This window comes from Carassius auratus, chromosome 25, assembly GCF_003368295.1.
Source record: "Carassius auratus strain Wakin chromosome 25, ASM336829v1, whole genome shotgun sequence".
NCBI lineage: Eukaryota > Metazoa > Chordata > Actinopteri > Cypriniformes > Cyprinidae > Carassius > Carassius auratus.
In genome coordinates this window covers 15,203,349-15,222,790 of record NC_039267.1, presented here as the reverse complement: position 1 = coordinate 15,222,790, position 19,442 = coordinate 15,203,349, and the positions used below count along the sequence as shown (strand labels likewise).

Genomic DNA, 19,442 nt, shown 5'->3' with positions numbered 1-19,442 from the left:
TATATATATATATATATATATATATATATATATATATATATATATATATATAAAATATATATATATATATATATATATATATAAAATATATATATATATATATATATATATATAATATATATATATATATATATATATTATACACACACACACATACATATATATATATATATATATATATATATATATATATATATATAATATATATATATATATATATATATATATTATACACACACACACATACATATATATATATATATATATATATATATATATATATATATATATATATATATATATATATATATATATATATATATATACATACATTGATAAATTATGTATATTAATGTAAAATAAAAATGTTAATGTACAAAAATAATGTATTGAGAAACATTAATTCAATGTTCAAGTCATTTAAAAAAATGCATTATTTATATCATGACATGAAATAGCAATACATAAATATTCTGATGTCCCTTTAAGTTCTTTTTATGGGTTAAATGACGTTTTATGCAGATTTTATTTCATTTATTTTTTTTGGGAGGGGGTGGGCACCCGTGAACTATTGAAAATATCAGAAAAAGTATAAAGGAAACGCCGTTACGACAGCTTCTTTACATCTATTTTGACCGCTCCCTGCACCCGTACCGTCAGTGCACGATTAGACGCACAAACAAAAAAAAAAGTGCGGCTGGCTTGACCGTGTACTTTCAAACCGCGGCTGGCTTTACCGCAGTAATATTAACCTGTTAACTCCCCAACTTCGGCGTCTTTCAAGCGTGCCAAATCTTTCAGCTTAGTTTAGCGATTAACAATTATTACTATTATTATTTTTCTGTAGGTGATATTCCCAATCCTTTTAGGTTGTTTGGTTTATTAAGCCGTTGTTGACACATACAAATCATAAATATTTCGCACACCCCAAAGTCGCGAGAACGCTTCAGTTAAACAGCTTCCGCCTTTCCATATATGGACTTCACGCCGCGCCAACTGATTGACGAGCAGTAACCTGCGGCACACGAACACTTTTAGTTTACTGTTTGCATAATAGTGCATATACATCAGCGCAATATCTTGCTATATGAATTAATATAATATGTTATAATATAACATAATATCCTGATACTATTTTAAATAAGATAATTTTCTACAGAACATTCAATAAATATCCTTAAATAACCTAGATAATTTAATAATAAATAATTTACATTATTATTTGAATGCTGACCGTTGTCCCTGGCAACCAATTTCCTGCATATCGCTTTCATATCATTCACATGATGCATGTGATCTCATTGCTTCCATGTAATATAATAAATGAATCTCAAATTAATCTTTAATGCCCCTTTATTTATGTATTCGTCAAGTGACCGTGTAACAAGCATAGTTATACAGTCAGCCAGTCAAATTCATATTATATTAAAAATATAAAGGAAAGTATATGATCTTGGACAGGACCAGATAGACGGATGATTGTTTCAGCATATCTAATCACATCCATTATAAAGGCTGACTGAGGAGATAGAGGCACCTTTTCGCTATTTGGTATGTTTGCAGATGAAAGCACACCAGTGGAGAATGCAAACTGTGATAAACAGAGACACAGGACGAGAGGAAGAGATGAAGAAGAGACAAACAGAAAGAGAAATCGCACAGCAGTGCTTGTTGGATGACAAGCCAGACATCTCTGGAACAGGTACTGCTGATCCGGAATAAAAGGCCTATTTAATCTGCTTTACAACCGACAGTGCTGACCTTGCTGGAAGATTATTAAACTTTGGAAGAGAGATCTTTTACAATCACGTTGTGTCGGAGCTCCACCGCGGGGTCATCATCATCAGCCCTGTGCTCGGTTCAACAGCGCCATCTAGTGACCCGCCGCATACATTGAGAGCAAATTCAGTTATGAGACCGCTTGTAAAATATATTTAACACAAGCTTTTTCTTAAAGCCATTACAGCTGAGGATTATGAACAAAACTGATCATTGATTACGCTGTTCAACCACACATAAAAAAAAAAAAGTTTTATAGATTCTACATTTTCTACATGTGCAGCCACATGGGTGGAAATGTTGGCTTTAGGTCAAACTGAGAAAACAAAAACAGAAAACTGGAACCAAGTCATGCGATCCCATACTCCAAACAACCTCAACTATGATAATGATTATAGTATTGGATGAAGAATTCTTCCACGTGACTCCTGCAAGAGACTAAAGAGTGTATCCTGTGGTGCACATTGACTGTTTAAGGTTTAAAATATTTCCTATTTTGTTTGCATCAGAGGAAATACTAGAATGGATACCACACACATTTATGTGTCATGTTAAAGGGATAGTTTACGCAAAAAAAGAAAATTCTGTCATAAATTTTTCACCCTCATGTTATTCCAAACCCTTGAGACTTTCGTTCATCTTCTAAACAAAAATTAAGATCTTATTGATGAAATCTGAGAGCTTTCTGACCCTAGCAAGGACACTTCCATGGTCAAGGCACGGAAACTTAGCAAGGACATCGGGAAAGTAGTCCATGTGACATCAGGGGTTCAACCATAACTTTCCAAAGCTACTAGAATACTTTTTGTTTTTGTTATCGGTCACTGTGCTGCCCACAAGGTATAATGTTAATTACAATTAAAATTCCATCTTACACTTTCATTCAAAATTACATTTTCATGTGCTAAATTCATTTTTAAGTAATAAAATAACAAATAGCAAATAAAAAACAATGAATATTTCAAAATACTGTACATTTGTTATGATAAAAAAAATCTAAACTAATTCAACATCAACAAAATAACACTGCAGTTTAAAACATAACCATTTAAAAAAAAAATTATTTTTAGTCCAATCCACTTAGCAGTTAAAAGCAGACCATTTGTAAAAGAACATTAAAGTTTAAAAGAGAACATATAAAAAAAAAAAGACCTTTAAAAAGACAAACACAACCAATTGTAATTTTTTTTGTGTTTATTTTCAGTGTACTTAAAAAATACTGGATCTGGCCAGCACTCACTATCATTGGCTATAATGTGATCCTCCCAGAGAAAAGAAACAAGAGTACCGGTCAATACAAGACATTCATACAAAAAGTGTTTTAACCCAGAATGCTACCCAGAATCCATACTGGAGAGAGAGAGACAGTTAAACAATCACAACAGACGGCTATGATTAAAACACCCACACACAAAGCAAAAATAGGCAAACACAGCTTCCACCAAAATATGCCTACTCTGAATATAAAGTTTTGCATACTTTTCTTTGTCCTAATACAACACATTTGTACAGGCACATCTTTATTCAGACCTACAATTCGCTTCCTGAAAGCACAGTAAAATAAAAAAGCAACAATTTGGGGGATTTTTTTTTTCATATTATCTGCCTGAAACATTCACACAAACCAATATGAAAAAAAGAGATAAACATTCCAAAATAAAGAAGAAAAACTGGGCAGCAAAATATTTGGTTTTGCATGAGTGATGCACTTCTGGCTTTCATCGCTACTGTTGTTTCCTCTTCTCCAATTTTTTTTTTAACCCATATTACATGTATATAATTTCTTAGCTTTATATAAATATTTACAAACATCACTTACTTGTGTCCCATAAGAATATTTTTTATATAAAAAAGTAGATAACATGTTAATGCCAAGGAGGAGAAGCTTGCATTGACATTACAATAACTTAACCGTTAAAAAAACAGAAGAAAAACAAACGTTTGATACAGTAGGTGCGACAGCCCTTTCCAAAAGTCTCTCGCTTGGAAAGATCAAGGCTTCGCACGTGATGTAGCACCAGATGGGTTCGCACCTCAGTGCAGTTGAGAAATTACCTTGAAGTATAAATCTTCCAGGAGGTCTTGTGCGGTACAAACCAAAGAAATAATAAATTAGTGTTGGATAATTTAGGATGATGTTATATACAGCCAGAGTTAAACACGAGGCGTATCGTGGATGGTGATGGAAGTGTAAAGGAAAGTAGATGGCAGTGTGTGAGTTCACAGCAGTCTTGCAGCACATTAGAGGAGAGTGAGGGCGCTCTCACATTCGTCCGTTGAGAAGCTCGCCGGCTCCTAACAGAATTGGGAGGAAGGGCCATTCTGATACGGGAGCGTAGCGTTGGGTAAACGTGGGGCTCGATGAAACCCTCCAACATAGATCTCCGTTAATCTCCAGCGCCTAAGTCCTGGACAAGGCTCAAGTGGTTCATGGCACGGTTGAAGGCGCTTTGCACAGCTTTACGGATGCCTGACGATCTGCCTTCCAACATTTTTCTTCGGTCTAAGGTCTTGTCGATTCCGAACGGTACCATCTTGGATTTAGGAAGCCATTGCCTGATGAAGCACAAAGTTATTTTAAAATGGCATAAAAAAAGTCAAACTCCTAAGCAAAAAGTAATTCCTAATAATCTCCATTATTTTAAATGTAAAGAAAGAGCTAAAAAAAAAAAAAGAAAGCTCAAGGCTCTGCTCTCACACACTAGAATATAAAAATGGATTTGAATATAATTTGATAACACAGCAAAAGAGTGATTTTAGTCTTGTTTTCCAGTGCAAATGTCTAAAGATTCTTAACTCAATATACAATATTTTTATGTATTATTAAATATTTTTTTAATTACACTGTCAATGAACTAAAGCTGTTTTTTTTTATATAATTACGAAAATTTGTCGAATTTAAAATAAAAATCCACATTCGAATGCAAAAATGTTGCATTCGAATTTTAGTTGTGCATTAAGGAGGCTGCCTTAAAAGCCCCGGATATACTTCACATTCCATGTTCCTTTCAGTCTCGTACACAGCCGCGTCCGCACAATTTTGGGACGACGAAAATGACATAATGTGGACGGCCGAAGTACACTTGACCTTTATCAGTGGCGCACGAGATGCGATGACGATGTAAGTGTCATTGCATTATAAGGTTTATGTTAGCCTATTCAGTTGAAGCCACTAGAAAAAAAGAGAGAACATCAATGTGGAGATGTTGTTTACATCAAAACTGAAACCAAGCCGTTCACACAACTCTTTTCGCACATTTTCTAGAGGGACATGCGTTGGTCTCGCGTCTCGCACAAGAAAGCTGCATGTTTAGAAAGCCATGTAAAATTAATGTAAATTCAACTTTTTAATTTAATTTGGGTTTTTGTTCCCCATCCCATGCATAGCCTACATGACACAGGTTTTTTATTTTATTTTAATTATTTTTTTTTATAGTTAAGCAATTTCATTATAATTGGTTAATAAACATTATTTTAAATATTTTGTATTTTTTCCACAGTCATGTTTTCTTATGCTTTGAATAAACGTGCTAAATGTAACATTTGAACTTTTAATTTAGTGCTATATTTTGACATTTTTGTAATTTATTCACATTTTATTGTTATTTTCACTAACAACTGCAGCTGGATTTATATTGTATACCTAAGTTCACTTATCCCACCAGTCACTATTGCGACGATCAACATGTTTACTCATTCTGTGATCACACTCAACAAAACTGAATATATGTGAATACATATACTATATTTTGCTGTAATTGTGGAAATATTTGATTGTTTCTCTGAATGCAAGACTCACCAGTTGCGTTTGCTGTCGAAGAAGCGGACGAGGAAGAGTTTCTCCTTGGACCTGAACTGCATCAGCTCTCCGACCCTGAGCACGTCCCGTGGAGGGGTGGGAATGTACTCGTCGTTGAGATGGCAACCCGCCCGAGACATCTGTGGATCTATGATCTACATGTGGGCAGAGAGGCCATCAAAACAATACTAACCTTCCAACGCACATCTCGAAAGGCCTGTAACCTGGTAACTCAAGAGTGTGCCTGCGACTGCTAATGTATAAACTGTTAGAAATGGGAATGGTTGCCACAAAACACAGGAACGCATGCACACTTCTGTTCACGCTCGCTCACGCACACACATAAAACAGATGTATGCACATACACATCCTGGTTCTATCATCTGGCAATAATGTTATGGTTGACTGTTGGCCACTGTGGAGGCTGATGCATGAAATAATGAAGAGGAAGTGAAGGAGAACCAGTCTCTGACTGCATGCACACATGCACACTCACCAAGGCAGGATAGGAAGGATATCCACTAAGTTTGGCCCAAACTAGTTTAAGGGGCTCCAGATTTAGTGATGTAGTGTTAGCAGGCATCCAAATATTGCTGCTGTCAATCTCTATGAAAGTAGGAATAATGGAAAGTTATGAGGGGTTCACCGTAAAAAATGGTGCAGAACACCTCAAGAGCCACGGCAGTATTTAGCCAATCAGAAATCGGCAGCAGTGGGTCATTTCTTTAACGGAAGCATGCCGAGCCATTCACCAGACACTATTACGCCTCTAATGGCAACTTCCAAAGAATACACTTATTTATTTCTACTAAAACAAAATTAAGATATGTGCTGGAAATGGTTTTGGTTTGGTCTGGAAAGGTCAAACATGTCATGTGACTATTGAGCCCACTCAGACTCTGACATGCTTGCGAGTCAGAATGCAGATGTAAGCTTTGTATTTCTGGGAAAAAGCGTGGCAGGCCAAAAGATTTCACTCAGCATATTAATGTTAAGCGATCGAGGAAATCGTTGAGAAAATACTGTTATGGATGAATTTACTTTTAAAGGGTTAGTTCATCAAAAAAATCTAATTCTATCATTTACTCACCCTCATATAGTTCAAAAGTAACCATGTGCTTTTCTTAAACGCGAAGGCTACACTGATTCTTCATAAATTTTTCTATGCAACAACAGGGAGTGTCAAGCTCCAAAAATGGCATAAAAGTAGCCCATATGAGTTTCCTCTGAATTTATATAATTTATTCCTCTGAATAAATCTGGGTAAAAAACTTTCCAACATTTAAGTCTCTGCTCACTAAAAAATCTCCTCTGCTATAAAATAAAAAATGGCAATATTGGCTAAATCTGATTAAGTAGATTAAATAAGAAATATAGCTATTGCAAAAAAAATTTTTATATTATATATATATATATGTTATTGTGAATTAATCATGCAGTCTGATAAATAATTTAACCATTTAAAGTGGCAGACAGCAAATTTGAAATAGGAAGTTACTGTGCAATAGTTTGGATGCTAATCGGATTATAATAGTTATTGTGAGTTCTTATCACTATACAGCTTCTTTGAATGGGCAAGAAAGGCACAAATTATTGATTTACCCTTATTAGGGTAAAAAAAATAATAATTTGGAATGACATGAGGCTGAATAAATGATGACAATTGTTTTTTTCAGATGAACTGTCTCTTTAAGTGCAATGTTAAAGAGCAAACATAAGCAGCAACTACCCAGAAAGACAGGATAAGCCGTGATGATTATTAAAACAGGAGGGTTTCACACATGCAGACACTATAGCAGTACGCAGCGGTCTTTGTGTTAGACAAAGCCATGAAGAGCAGGTTAGTGGCAAAGCAAGCAGAAGGAAGGACAGTGAGCTTCCACAGAGCTGACGGGACACCAATGCAGCTGCCAGAACGGGTCTGACCCATTTCTCTGAACTGAAGGATGGGGCGGGTGTAAAATCCAACATACCCGCTCACGGCTGCATAAAGCTGGACACTCACCTGCTGCCAGCTTGTTGGCTTTGGAAATGTTCCCTGGTTCCACACAATTGACCAGTTCTTTTTTATCGTCCGTCGTGTTTCGTCTCGTCATCGCCAGCTTCCCTTTCCCGCTCTTTGTGTGACTGACATCACTGTAAGACAGGAATTTAATTCACCATAACTACAAGCCTGAAATATACTGTATACTAAATGGATTTCATTTAATGTACTTGTTCTCACCTTGTGTTTTCCTGTACGCTCCCGCTTCCGCTGGAGGAAATGCTGGACTCTGAAGCACAGCGGCGCCGAGGCTCTGACGGCCGATTCACATTTAGCCCTTTCTTTGGCTCAGAAAAGCCATTAGACAAGCCTGTAAGTACAAAACAATGTCTATAATATGCCTAGGGAGGAAAGGAAACTGTTTCTTGGAATCAAAAGAGAAAGCTGTTTACCAGTATCCAAGCGTTTAATCGGACACTCATCCTCGTCCTGACTGTCTCCGCTAGCACTGCGCGTCCTCTTCCTGCGCTGGAGCAGGGTTTCGAGGCGAGGGATGACCACGGACAGGAACGTCTTAGTGCCCAGCTGAGGGCAATCAATTGAGGACTGACTCATGTTTGACGGCTTCTGCGGACTCTTTGACTTTCGAAACAGCACAGCCGTCCGCCGGTTGACCATATTCGCTGGTTCGGTAAGAGTGGAGGTAGCGACCATGACATTATTTTCAGAGGGCATAACGTCAGAGGAGAGACCATTTAGAAGTGAGGTAGAGAATGTCTCCCCGTCAAATTTGACCTTTTTCGGGCACTTTTCAGGGTTGGGCTCTATGGGTTTCAGTGTCGGAGGTTCACAGGGACTGTCTGAGTTTTTCAGGAGTGGCACAGAGTCTGAAGGCTCAAGTTTTGGAGGTAATGACTTGTCACCTGTAATGATAGATCAGATATTTAACACAAACCCATTTTTTAAACAGCTTTGACCAGCTATTAATGAAGAGAAGAATTATAATATGTCTTTATACTGAAAATGAGTATAACTTTTTTTTTTTTTATGTATATTATTGTTTATGCATTAAAATATTATTTAAAAAAAATCTTTACTAATTATTTTAAAGAATGTTCAAAGTTATTATGCTGTTAATATAAATTCCATACTTTATACTGAGGAAATTAAATACTTATTTTAAAAAAAATGTAAATGGATGTATTTTAATAATTTATTTAAAACAAAACATTACATGTAATAGTGACACTAATAATAAGAGGTCTCAGAAATTGTGGACCTCATAGTTAGTATTGCTAAAATTATGTGTAAAATTAAGCGGTTTCAGCTGCTATGTGAATGTGATTTAAAAGAACTGCACCTTCTTCCTCAGTGGCATGTGGTAGAATAAGAGGCGCTTTTTCCTCAGGATTATTCTGCTCCAATGAAGGGGGCTCCGTTTTGTGACCCATTTCCATTCGCACATCACTAATGGTCTTTTTGAGCAGCTTGAGCCGTTTGCTCCGGGAAGGGCATGACTTCATGGCAGTGGTTAAATCCAGCATCTCTAACAGCTTATTCAATTGTTCCTCCCTAGACATGTGCTCGCGATTGGCTGGGTTTAACAGTCGGTCAACTGGAACAAACGCAGAATAAAATCCATAATGTTCACCAACAAACCTAAAGTTGTGATTTCCAATTTAAAGTAGTCTAAAACCTAAAAGATTTGTCCTTACCATCATCCCAGGTCAATGCTGGAGGTGGCTCTATCTTAGGAGGCTCAGTGAGGTGCATTCCACTGGTGAAGTCAAAGCCTATCCGTTCGGCGTCCCGTCTGGTCTTCCTGAGGATCGCTCCACCGTGATCTCGCAGACGCACAGCATTGCGGTAGAAAAAGGTGTCCTTGGCGTTGTACTTCATGCAGTTGTTGATAATGAGGTTGAAGTCATCCTCAAACTCATCCAGGTTCTTATACCCATGGGTGTCGATGCGCTTTCTCATCGTGGAGAAGTCCATAGGCTGCTTGATGTGGTCTAGATAATCAGGAACCTAAACATAAGAGAGAAAATCAAGCATGGAATAAAACTAGGAATTACATGTACACTTAAAAAGTGTGATTTTTAAACACTGATGCCAAAGACAAATGATGACAATGTTATGGGTAACACCTTTCCAAAAATATAAAGTATCATATTTATGTACAGCAACCTATTTATATATTTAAAAAAAACAAACAAACAAGGTTTCAAAATCAAATAATTGGCTTTTATATTACTATTGCACTATAGCTAAAATAAATCACTAAAATATGAGTTTATTACATATACATTATAAATTGAAAATATATTTAAAAAGAAAAAAAATTAACTTCCATGTAAATTTTCTAATTCAACATTTTCATATAATACCATACCTTCCATATAATACAATATTTTAATAACCTAACAAGTTTGAATAACATTGTGTGAAACAAAAAAAAAACTTTTCCAAAGCAATTTTTCAGACAATCCTTTTCATAGTACAACCACGAAAAGAAGAAAATTACAGGAGATTAGTTTTTTTATGAAACAATTTCTAAAAACTAGTGAGCAAAAAACCTTAATGATGTCAAATTAGGTTTATGATAATTATTTATTTTTTTATAATTTTTTCCCCAATCTGAAAAATCCTTTTTGTAAAAAATAAATACATTTTGATCAGGTCAGCATGACTAACAGCACACAGAAATGAGACGGACGTACCTCTGTGATGCTGACAGGCTGGGCAAAGATTTTAGCCTGGTCTTTTTCCTGCAGCTGATCCATCACTGCTCGCAGCAGGACAGGGAACGGAGTGAGCTGCATCTCCAAAACCGACTGCTGCAACTTCATCTGCATGAGAGGGAAGGATTACATTAACTTAAGCAAAACATACTTTTCATGTAGCTACATATGACAAAAGTACCAGTACTATGATACCAAGTTGATAGTAAGTTACACATAAAAAGTCAGGTCTTTCTCTTCCACCTGATGCCACATGACCACCGTACCTCCTCTCTCTTTAGCTTCTCCCTCTTGCGGATGAGCTCCAGCAGCAAGCGAGCGCGCTCCAGGTCATGCCGTAAACGATGCCAGTCCTTTAACTGCTCTGTCAGAGCTTGATGGTCCTCAACACGCGGCGCCTGTCATTCAAAAACAAATCCTCACTCAAAATTCCTGTGGCTCATTGCGTTAGCAGCGCAAAAGGTTGTGGGTTCAATTCCCAGGGAACACACATAGGCTACTGGTAAAAATATGTAGACTGAATGCACTGTAAGTCGCTTTGGAAAAAAGCGTCTGCTAAATGCATACAGTGGGTACGGAAAGTATTCAGACCCCCTTAAATTGTTCACCGTTATATTGCAGCAATTTGCTAAAATCATTTAAATTCTTTTTTTTTTTTTCAGTGTACACACAGCACCCCATATTGACAGAAAAACAAAAGAATTGTTGACATTTTTGCATGATTTATTAAAAAATAAAAAACTGAAATAATCACATGGTCCTAAGTATTCAGACCCTTTGCTGTGACACTCATATATTTTAACTCAGGTGGTGTCCATTTCTTCTGATCATCCTTGAGATGGTTCCACACCTTCATCTGAGTCCAGCTGTGTTTGATTATACTGATTGGACTTGATTAGGAAAGCCACACACCTGTCTATATAAGACTTACAGCTCACAGTGCATGTCAGAGCAAATGAGAATCATGAGGTCAAAGCAACTGCCTGAGGAGCTCAGAGACAAGGCACAGATCTGGCCAAGGTTACAAAAACATTTCTGCTGCACTTAATGTTCCTAAGAGCACTGTGGCCTCCATAATCCTTAAATAGGAGACGTTTGGGATGACCAGAACCCTTCCTAGATCTGACCGTCCAGCCAAACTGAGCTATCAGGGGAGAAGAGCCTTGGTGAGAGAGGTAAAGAAGAACCCAAAGATCACTGTGGCTAAGCTCCAGAGATGCAGTCAGGAAGTGGGAGAAAGTTGTAGAAAGTCAACCATCACTGCAGCCCTCCACCAGTTGGGGCTTTATGGCAGAGTGGCCTGACGGAAGCCTCTCCTCAGTGCAAGACACATGAAAGCCCCCATGGAGTTAGTTAAAAAACACCCGAGGGATTTTCTGGTCTAATGGGACCAAGATAGAACTTTTTGGCCTTAATTCTAAGCGGTATGTGTGGAGAAAACCAGACACTGCTCATCACCTGTCCAATACAGTCCCAACAGTGAAGCATGGTGGTGGCAGCATCATTCTGAGGGGGTGTTCTTCAGCTGCAGGACGACTGGTTGCAATCGAGGGAAAGATGAATGCAGCCAAGTACAGGGATATCCCTGACGAAAACCTTCTCCAGAGTGCTCAGGATATAACAAATAATAACGAAGGAGTGGCTTCACAACAACTCTGGCTGTGGCCCAGCCAGAACCCTGACTTAAACCTAATTGAACATCTCTGGAGAGACCTGAAAATGGCTGTCCACCAACGTTTACCATCCAACCTTACAGAACTGGAGAGGATCTGCAAGGCGGAATGGCAGAGGATCCCCAAATCCAGGGGTGAAAAACTTGTTGCATCTTTCCCAAAAAGACTCATGGCTGTATTAGATCAAAAGGGCGCTTCTACTAAATAGTGAGCAAAGGGTCTGAATACTTAGGACCATGTGATATTTCAGTTTTTCTTTTTTAATAAATGTGCAAAAATGTCAACAATTGTGTCAATATGGGGCGCTAAGTGTACTTTAATGAGGAAAAAAATGAACCTAAATGATTTAAGCAAATGGCTGCAATATAACAAAATTAAAAAATTTAAGGGGGTCTGAACACTCTCCGTACCCACTGTAAAAGTAAATACATATGCATATGACTTGGGCTGTCATATGCATATGAGACTGACAGCCCTGTTGCATTGCATTTAGTGATTACATTACCTGTTCTGGTTCTTTTTGCGTCTGTATGGCAGTCTGCAGGCGCCTTATCAGTGGGACACCATTCCTTGACTGCCTCTTGAGCATCCAGTAACTTAGAACCCGTTCCACAAACATCCTCTTCTTCTGGAGAGAAACTTGATTGAGGATTGTGTTGAAACTGTAAGAACAGAGGGAATCACAGAGTGTCAAAACCATTCAATACAATAAAGATTAAAAACATCTTTGCAGAAAAACATTTATACTACCTTTTAGGTGTAATACTAGGCCCAGAAACCGTCGGAACCACTGCAACTGGCTCCGATTCGGGCTTTTTGTTCTTCTTCTTCTGGCATCCTCTTGCTCTATCCCTGTGAGCAGCCTTATGACATAAACCGTTCTTGGGTTTGGAGTCCTCGTATATAGTGAGGGGTCTCCTCACACAACCGTTAGGTGTATGAGAGCAACAGTACGCCGTTTTCTTCACAGAGAAGGTAGTAGCTCCAGATTCATTGACCTCTTTGATGGGCTCCACCTTCATGTAGAGGCCGGCTTTCTGAGCACAACTCACATGGAAAGCTGTGTAACAGTGGGCTTTGCTGCACTGAATGCAAGCACCCACTCCCTTCTTCTTGCACAGGTAACAGGTGAGTTTCCAGCGAGCTGGAGGAATGTTCGCCACACCGTCGATGGGTTCAATGAAAACCGTATTGGTAAAACCGACTTCGGGGACCCAAATGGCGCAGACCACATGTCCCCAGCGATCGTCATCTGTTCTCTTAAGTGCTCCACCTTTATTCGGACAGAATATGCATTCGGCGAGCTGCGAGGGAGAATTTAAGCAGTGGCGGCAAAGCCAGCGGCCCTCCGGGATGTGGGGTACGCCGTAGCACTCCTGATGCACGGCGAGATTGCACATGTCGCAGAACAAAATCGCGTTACTGTTCTGGCACTCGCCATCCATGCAGATGCAGCACACAGCGTCCTCGTCAATAAGCGACTGGGGGTCTCCTTGGCCCTGGCTCTCCAAGAAAGACTCCTTCTCGAAGCGGTCCATGAGAAACTCGAAGACGTTCTGAGAGACCTGGCTATAGCCGTCGGTCTTCCTCTTCTCATTGATCAGCTCAAGCCATGCATAGTCTTCCTCGTCCATGTCGTATTCCACCTCTTCATCGAGCTCATCCAGCGTCTTCTCCACATAGGTGTAGTACGCTGACGGCCTCCGTGGCACTGCCGGGAGGTTGTACTCAACCGTTCGAATCTTTGGCTCCGGTAGCCTACCCTGAGCTGGCGAACCCTGCACAGTCTTCAACGTGGCGCTCTTCTTCTGCTGGTTGTTTTTGAGCCGCACTGAGCGCACAAGGACCTGCTGAGGCTTCTCCGTGTTCTCCTTGTTGCTGGTGCACTCGCTGATCTCCTGAGCTAAAGGGTCGTCGCTGTCGATGACATCCAGTTTGTCGTAAATGCTGAGCCTGTGCACGCGGCCGTCGATGTCCAGCTCGACGATACGTTGAGCCTCGGCGTACGTCAAGGTCTCACGGTTACGGGAGGGTTTGATGGGCGAAGGAGGCCTCTGCGGGGTGGCAAGACGATTATGTCGAACCTTCTTCCTCATTTTGAATGCCACAAAGGAACTGAAGTAAAAGAAATGCACAGTCAACTTTCAACTGTTTCAAAGCCACAATTTGTATCCCCCACAGCTTTATTTTTTATTTTTGGATTGAAGTGTGAGACTTTTGAATGTGTGGGCTCACGTCACAAAACTAAGTGACACCAGTGTCAGATGCAATATATGCAGTAGAGTAATAGTGAACAGAGGAGGCAACACTAGTAATATGATGGAACATTTACTAATAAAACACAACATCTACCTCAAGCAATGCACTGTATTATGTCTCCAGCTGAAACTCACATTCATATCAAATGTTGATTCGATTTACACTCAAGAGACTTACTCACAATCACAAAAGTACGTTATTTCAGCTTGCTTCAAAGCCTTGCCAGTAAAACTTTGTAAATATTTGCGTTTTGAAATAGGGGTGTGTGATATGATGATGTTTTGTGATTTATCGTGATGTCTCCACGATCTGCTTTTAAGGAAATATCGTAGTAAGATGCTACAGTGCATTCTGTCAGCTGCAGTTCTGGCATCTCCGTCTCAAGATAATGTACAACAAAACTTACATCCACATCAGTGTTAACTCAGTGATAGATTTATTCTTACAGGACACTGCACTAATTCGCTGTCACAAAAGTACATTATTTGCAATTGCTTTAGAACTGTTAAACATTTAATTCAAGCGCTGTTCTGAAATGCACTTTGTGAGGGGGTACAGCCGAAGCACGCATACTAAAAATACTGTCAAAATAAACATTTTGCTCAAATATTTGTAGATTGATAATAAAAGTGACATGTAGAATTTTAAACCTACAAGTCTATTTTTTTGAGAGCACTGACAGTAAAGTGACTGTAATCGGGTAATTAAAATAGCCTAACACAACTCCTGTGCTTTTGTTCATGTTTAGTTTAGTGATTTGAACTTTAAAAGCCTTATTTTCGTTAGATTGCAATGTAACAATGTTAGAATGATATGTGATTATAACCCTTTTTTGCACATAAGATAACGACTTGCATGGTTATTTCACTTCATTTGTTTTCACGACCTTTAATATGTTTTGTTTTGTTGGACAACATTGCGCGATAAGTGAAATACATATTAAATACAGATTTTTAAATACAAAAATGAAAATACAGAGAATACATACCGTATAATCGCAAATCAGCAAAAAAATACAGAGATATGAATTTTTGCCTAAAATATACCCATTTTAAAATACCTTTTTAAAAAGATTTTCAGTGCGGAGTAAGCTTAGATCATTATCATCACAGTGTGTCAGTTATGCGATGATGAGCTATGAAATTGTGGGGCAAATTAATTGTAATACTAACTTAATATTAAAAGTAACCTAGTAAGAGTAATAGCTCTAATAAAAAGAAAGTAATAGGCCTACATTAATTGGCATGGGCGGCACTAGCAGGTGCTTCAGCACCCCCACCGATTTTTTTCCTGGAAACAATTATATACATGTTGTAGCCCATTGTATTTAATAATTAAGATGATAATGAAAAAAAAAAAAACGCAAACAGTTGACACCTTACTCATGCAATACCGACATGATTTGCAGCCGTCACATTTTCACGATGTCAATATAGCATGTTACTTTAAAAATGGAGGTTTCCTGTGAATAAAGATTTTTCTAGTAAACTAGTCGCACGTTACATTACATTGATTAATATAATAATATATTAACCATCCTTGAAAATATAGGCAGTGCATATAGTCTAGCCCTAGCATAGCCCGCGCACAAAGCAATCAAAGCCTCGGCAAAGTGATTATGAATGTGTCGGGGGGGAAAAGACGACATTTGAATAATTTATGAATCAACTTGTGCTTTCTGAGTCAGTGATGGGTGCAAAGATGATGTTGCCAAATGCCGACACTGACTTGCCATCTCCAAGTAGACGTTCCTTTAATAGAAATAAATGCAACCTTTTAGGGGTGCACAAGATATACTGACAAGCTGCATATATCCAAGCTGATAATGCATGTGGAGCTGCGCAGCTTGTCAGTTAACAACGGCTCTGTGTAGTAACAGCTGCTCTATGTGAAATCATGCACCTGATGGAATCTACAGCTGATTAGAGAACCGGCTTTACTGACGAGATGCACGTTAATCATCGCCCGATAAATATCGTACACCCCTACACCTTTTCATATCGGACTACTTACATTAAAGAATATTACAAAACAGAGTGGGTGAGTTTTATTTATTATTCATTTTATTATTGATATAAAAAATGTACAAAAATATTATCGATAATAAATATAACCGGTTTTGGTTATATTTAATTGCAGGAATCCAGACTGCGACAATTTTTTCTGTAAACAATCATGTTTTGCCGTCGGAATCCTGCCAACATGGCGGAGAGGGTGAGGATCCCGGGAGGTACCGTGATATCGAAGGGAAGGGCTCTGTACCATGACAACAACTCTTCACTCTCAAAGTCTAAATACATGATCATCATCTTTCGATACACCTCCCAACACTGCAGGTTCTCCATGTCTCCTTAATCAAACATTAAGATCTGATTCAGATCATCAGCTCATTAGTAGAGACTCCAAGACCTGAAATGGGTGTCAGACAAATGCCCAGATAGACCATGGTGTATATTACACTTTGTGAGATGATGTTGTTTACTATTTTGAGCAGCATAGCTTGTCGAACATTGCAACCGTAACTAAGGGGGAGGGTCTTTCCTGCCACTTTAAATACTCTGAAAGTGGTTTGGATTCTCATTGGCGGTCGATGTTTTTAACCGTCCATCAGCTGAGTAAAACCTTCTGCAAGTGATTCCAACAACATCATTCCTTTTATCATTACATTTGCGTGGTGGATTTCATAAAGAACGATTTTTAAAACTTTCTAGTTCTTAGTGCTTGGTGTGAGCAGGCACTGCAAGCACACATCCCATCTGGTATCCATAGCAACCTAAACCCAAGTTGGCATGGAAACAGAAAAAAGCGCATGCGTTTGTATTTTTGACAATATGTGCAGTTTAGCCATCTGACATAATTACTTGACTAAGATTTTAAAAAATAAATAAATAACAACAATATAGAACGTGCTTGGCAATTTGAGTTGTTTTGTATTATTATTTTTATTTAAACCCCTAACCGACCTTTTAAGCTCAACAATCTGACACACTAACCCATTTTTTTTTTTTTTTAACTAAGCAATTGGCGTTTAACAGATAACAGCCATGGTTCACATCCAGGCTTTTGTTTGTTTGAGGGGGCAGGGCAGGACCAGGCCAAACACACTGGACTGGAGAAGAGAAAACACACGCAAAGTGAGCAGCAAGGACACACACTGGATGCGAAGGCCTGCTGGCGGCTCTGCTAGTGAGCTAATGCTGTTTGGGAAGACCAAGCGACGTTTCTGCAAACATGGCGTCAAACAAAACAAAACACGCGCTGTGAAACGAATGCAAACGCCCTTTAAAGCTGCAAATATATAAGTTAACCCCAAGAGACACTGCGGTTCGTTCTCACCTTCGCCGTCGACGTTCAAAGAAGCTTTAAGGGCAGAGCGGCCGAGCTAAAAGCAGCAGTGCTGTGGCCTACTGAACAGCAGTAGGTTTAATCCGTGCACGAGCCGCGCTACAGGCGCTACCGTCCACCAGCCGCTTCTCCGTTGTATTCCAAGGGTAATATGAGGTATCCGTAACGGTCTGCCGGATCCAAATGCAAGCATTTAAAAGCCGGGGTCACACACTTAAGATATCAGCAACTCGACCATACTAACGTGCCTGTTTTTGCTCGCTACTGGGACGGCCGTATAGGCACTATGCTAGCAGGCTAGCTCGCCTCTCTTCCCCCCACAACAATGCGGCTGCAGCTCTCCATCGCCTTACGCACTGCGTCATCACGCACGGCGTCCAACGTCACTATGTTCCGCGGCAAAATAAGGAAGTGGTCGCTTGTTTTTAGACAAAATGCGTAATGGATGCTGCGTATTGTGTTATCTAAGATGTTCAGTAATGTATTTTTTTTTGTTTCACCCTAGACCGCAGATTAGATAGGAAATACAAAAAACCTGTATAATCTGACATTAAAGGGTCTGTACCGAAAGAGCGCCACGCGGAACCTCTAGGTTAGTGTTTCTCAACGGGGACATTCGGAGAGCATCGGGGGGCGCTGGAAGCAATATTTTGGAAAGAGGGGCGTTTGGTTAAGGCGAGTTTACACCAAAGATTTGTGAGCTGACACTTGCAAAATAAAATGGTCTGCCATATCCTAACGCCGTCTCTAACGTACGCTGGATGCATCAAAGCGCACTTGCCATATCCGTTTGTCAACTTGTCAAATCCCGGCAGAGAACGCGACATCCGTTTATGTAGCCCTCGCGCTCAGATACTGAACAACTGATTATAACAGGTCATCTGGCGCAGCACCCCATCACTCTCCTTCTTGGTCAAATAGCCCTTGATGCCTTCAGTGTGACTCTACAATTTTCATAGTCATGAAAATAAAGAAAACTCTTTGAATGAGAAGGTGTGTCCAAACTTTTGGTCTGTACTGTGTGTATATATATATACATATAAATTACAGAAAACAGTAAATATACAATTTGAAAAAACTTTATTTTGGGATATATTAAAATGTGTTTTCCTCTCATACTAAAGCTTTCAGTGTCACACGATCCTTTGGAAATACTGATTGCTGCTCAAGAAAGCTGGCACACTGAAAAAATAGCGAGATCTGAAATATAATGGACTAACAAATGTATAAATCAGGACAGCACTAAAATAGTAAATATTTTGAAAATGAGAAGCATGTTTACAATCTTTCTACTTCATTTTCTATTAAGTACTTAAAAGTTAACTTGGAATCATTCTCACAAAATCATGAAATATAGTAAAGGAGGGTTTACATTTCTTCCATTTGCATGTATAAATGTGTTATTTACCGACCAAAATCATCACGTCAATTATGTGAGAGAAAAAAAGGAAATACAATATATTTTCAAAAGTGTTATTTTCTAAAACTAAAGATATATATAATATTATTATTATTATTTTGTTAATTGAAGTTATTTGAAAACATCCACACTATCACAGCAGTAAATGGGGTGTTTAGCAGTTCCAGGAACCAGTGTATGTGGAGCAGCAACAATTTCTCCTCCGCACTCCAACCATTCCATAATCACTCCATCCCATATATTTCAGTGTTTTGAAATATCACAAAATTCTGTTTGGCACTTATATTAAATCTAAATAAATACACAATACTAGAACAATAGTTTAATCTTGGATTACTTCTTAACTCACTTGTCTGTGCAGCGAATATGAAGAATATGCTGTAACTTTTACATTTTTAAGAAGTTAAATCACATTGCAGTGTTGACAATTTTCTGCATTCCT

General features: G+C 38.6%; 1 protein-coding gene across 3 annotated transcripts; it reads right to left on the bottom strand.

The window, feature by feature from the left end:
- Positions 1–2,955: 2,955 nt before the first annotated feature.
- Positions 2,956–17,954, bottom strand: LOC113043478 (bromodomain-containing protein 1-like). Of its 3 annotated transcripts, XM_026202894.1 has the most exons (13): positions 17,572–17,954; positions 12,727–14,091; positions 12,482–12,638; positions 10,570–10,701; positions 10,283–10,411; positions 9,278–9,590; positions 8,923–9,177; positions 8,015–8,485; positions 7,803–7,932; positions 7,584–7,714; positions 6,075–6,184; positions 5,579–5,733; positions 4,167–4,335 (listed from the first exon to the last, which is right to left on the bottom strand). In XM_026202894.1, the coding sequence occupies exons 2-13, from the start codon at positions 14,070–14,072 to the stop codon at positions 4,167–4,169; spliced, it is 3,498 nt and encodes a 1,165-aa protein (XP_026058679.1). In that variant the 5' UTR covers positions 14,073–14,091; positions 17,572–17,954. The 3 variants fall into 3 exon arrangements, with proteins under 3 accessions (XP_026058680.1, XP_026058679.1, XP_026058681.1); XM_026202895.1 differs by lacking the exon at positions 17,572–17,954 and having other exon boundaries at positions 2,956–4,335; positions 12,727–14,072; XM_026202896.1 differs by lacking the exons at positions 6,075–6,184; positions 17,572–17,954 and having other exon boundaries at positions 4,173–4,335; positions 12,727–14,072.
- Between the last annotated feature and the right edge of the window lie 1,488 nt (positions 17,955–19,442).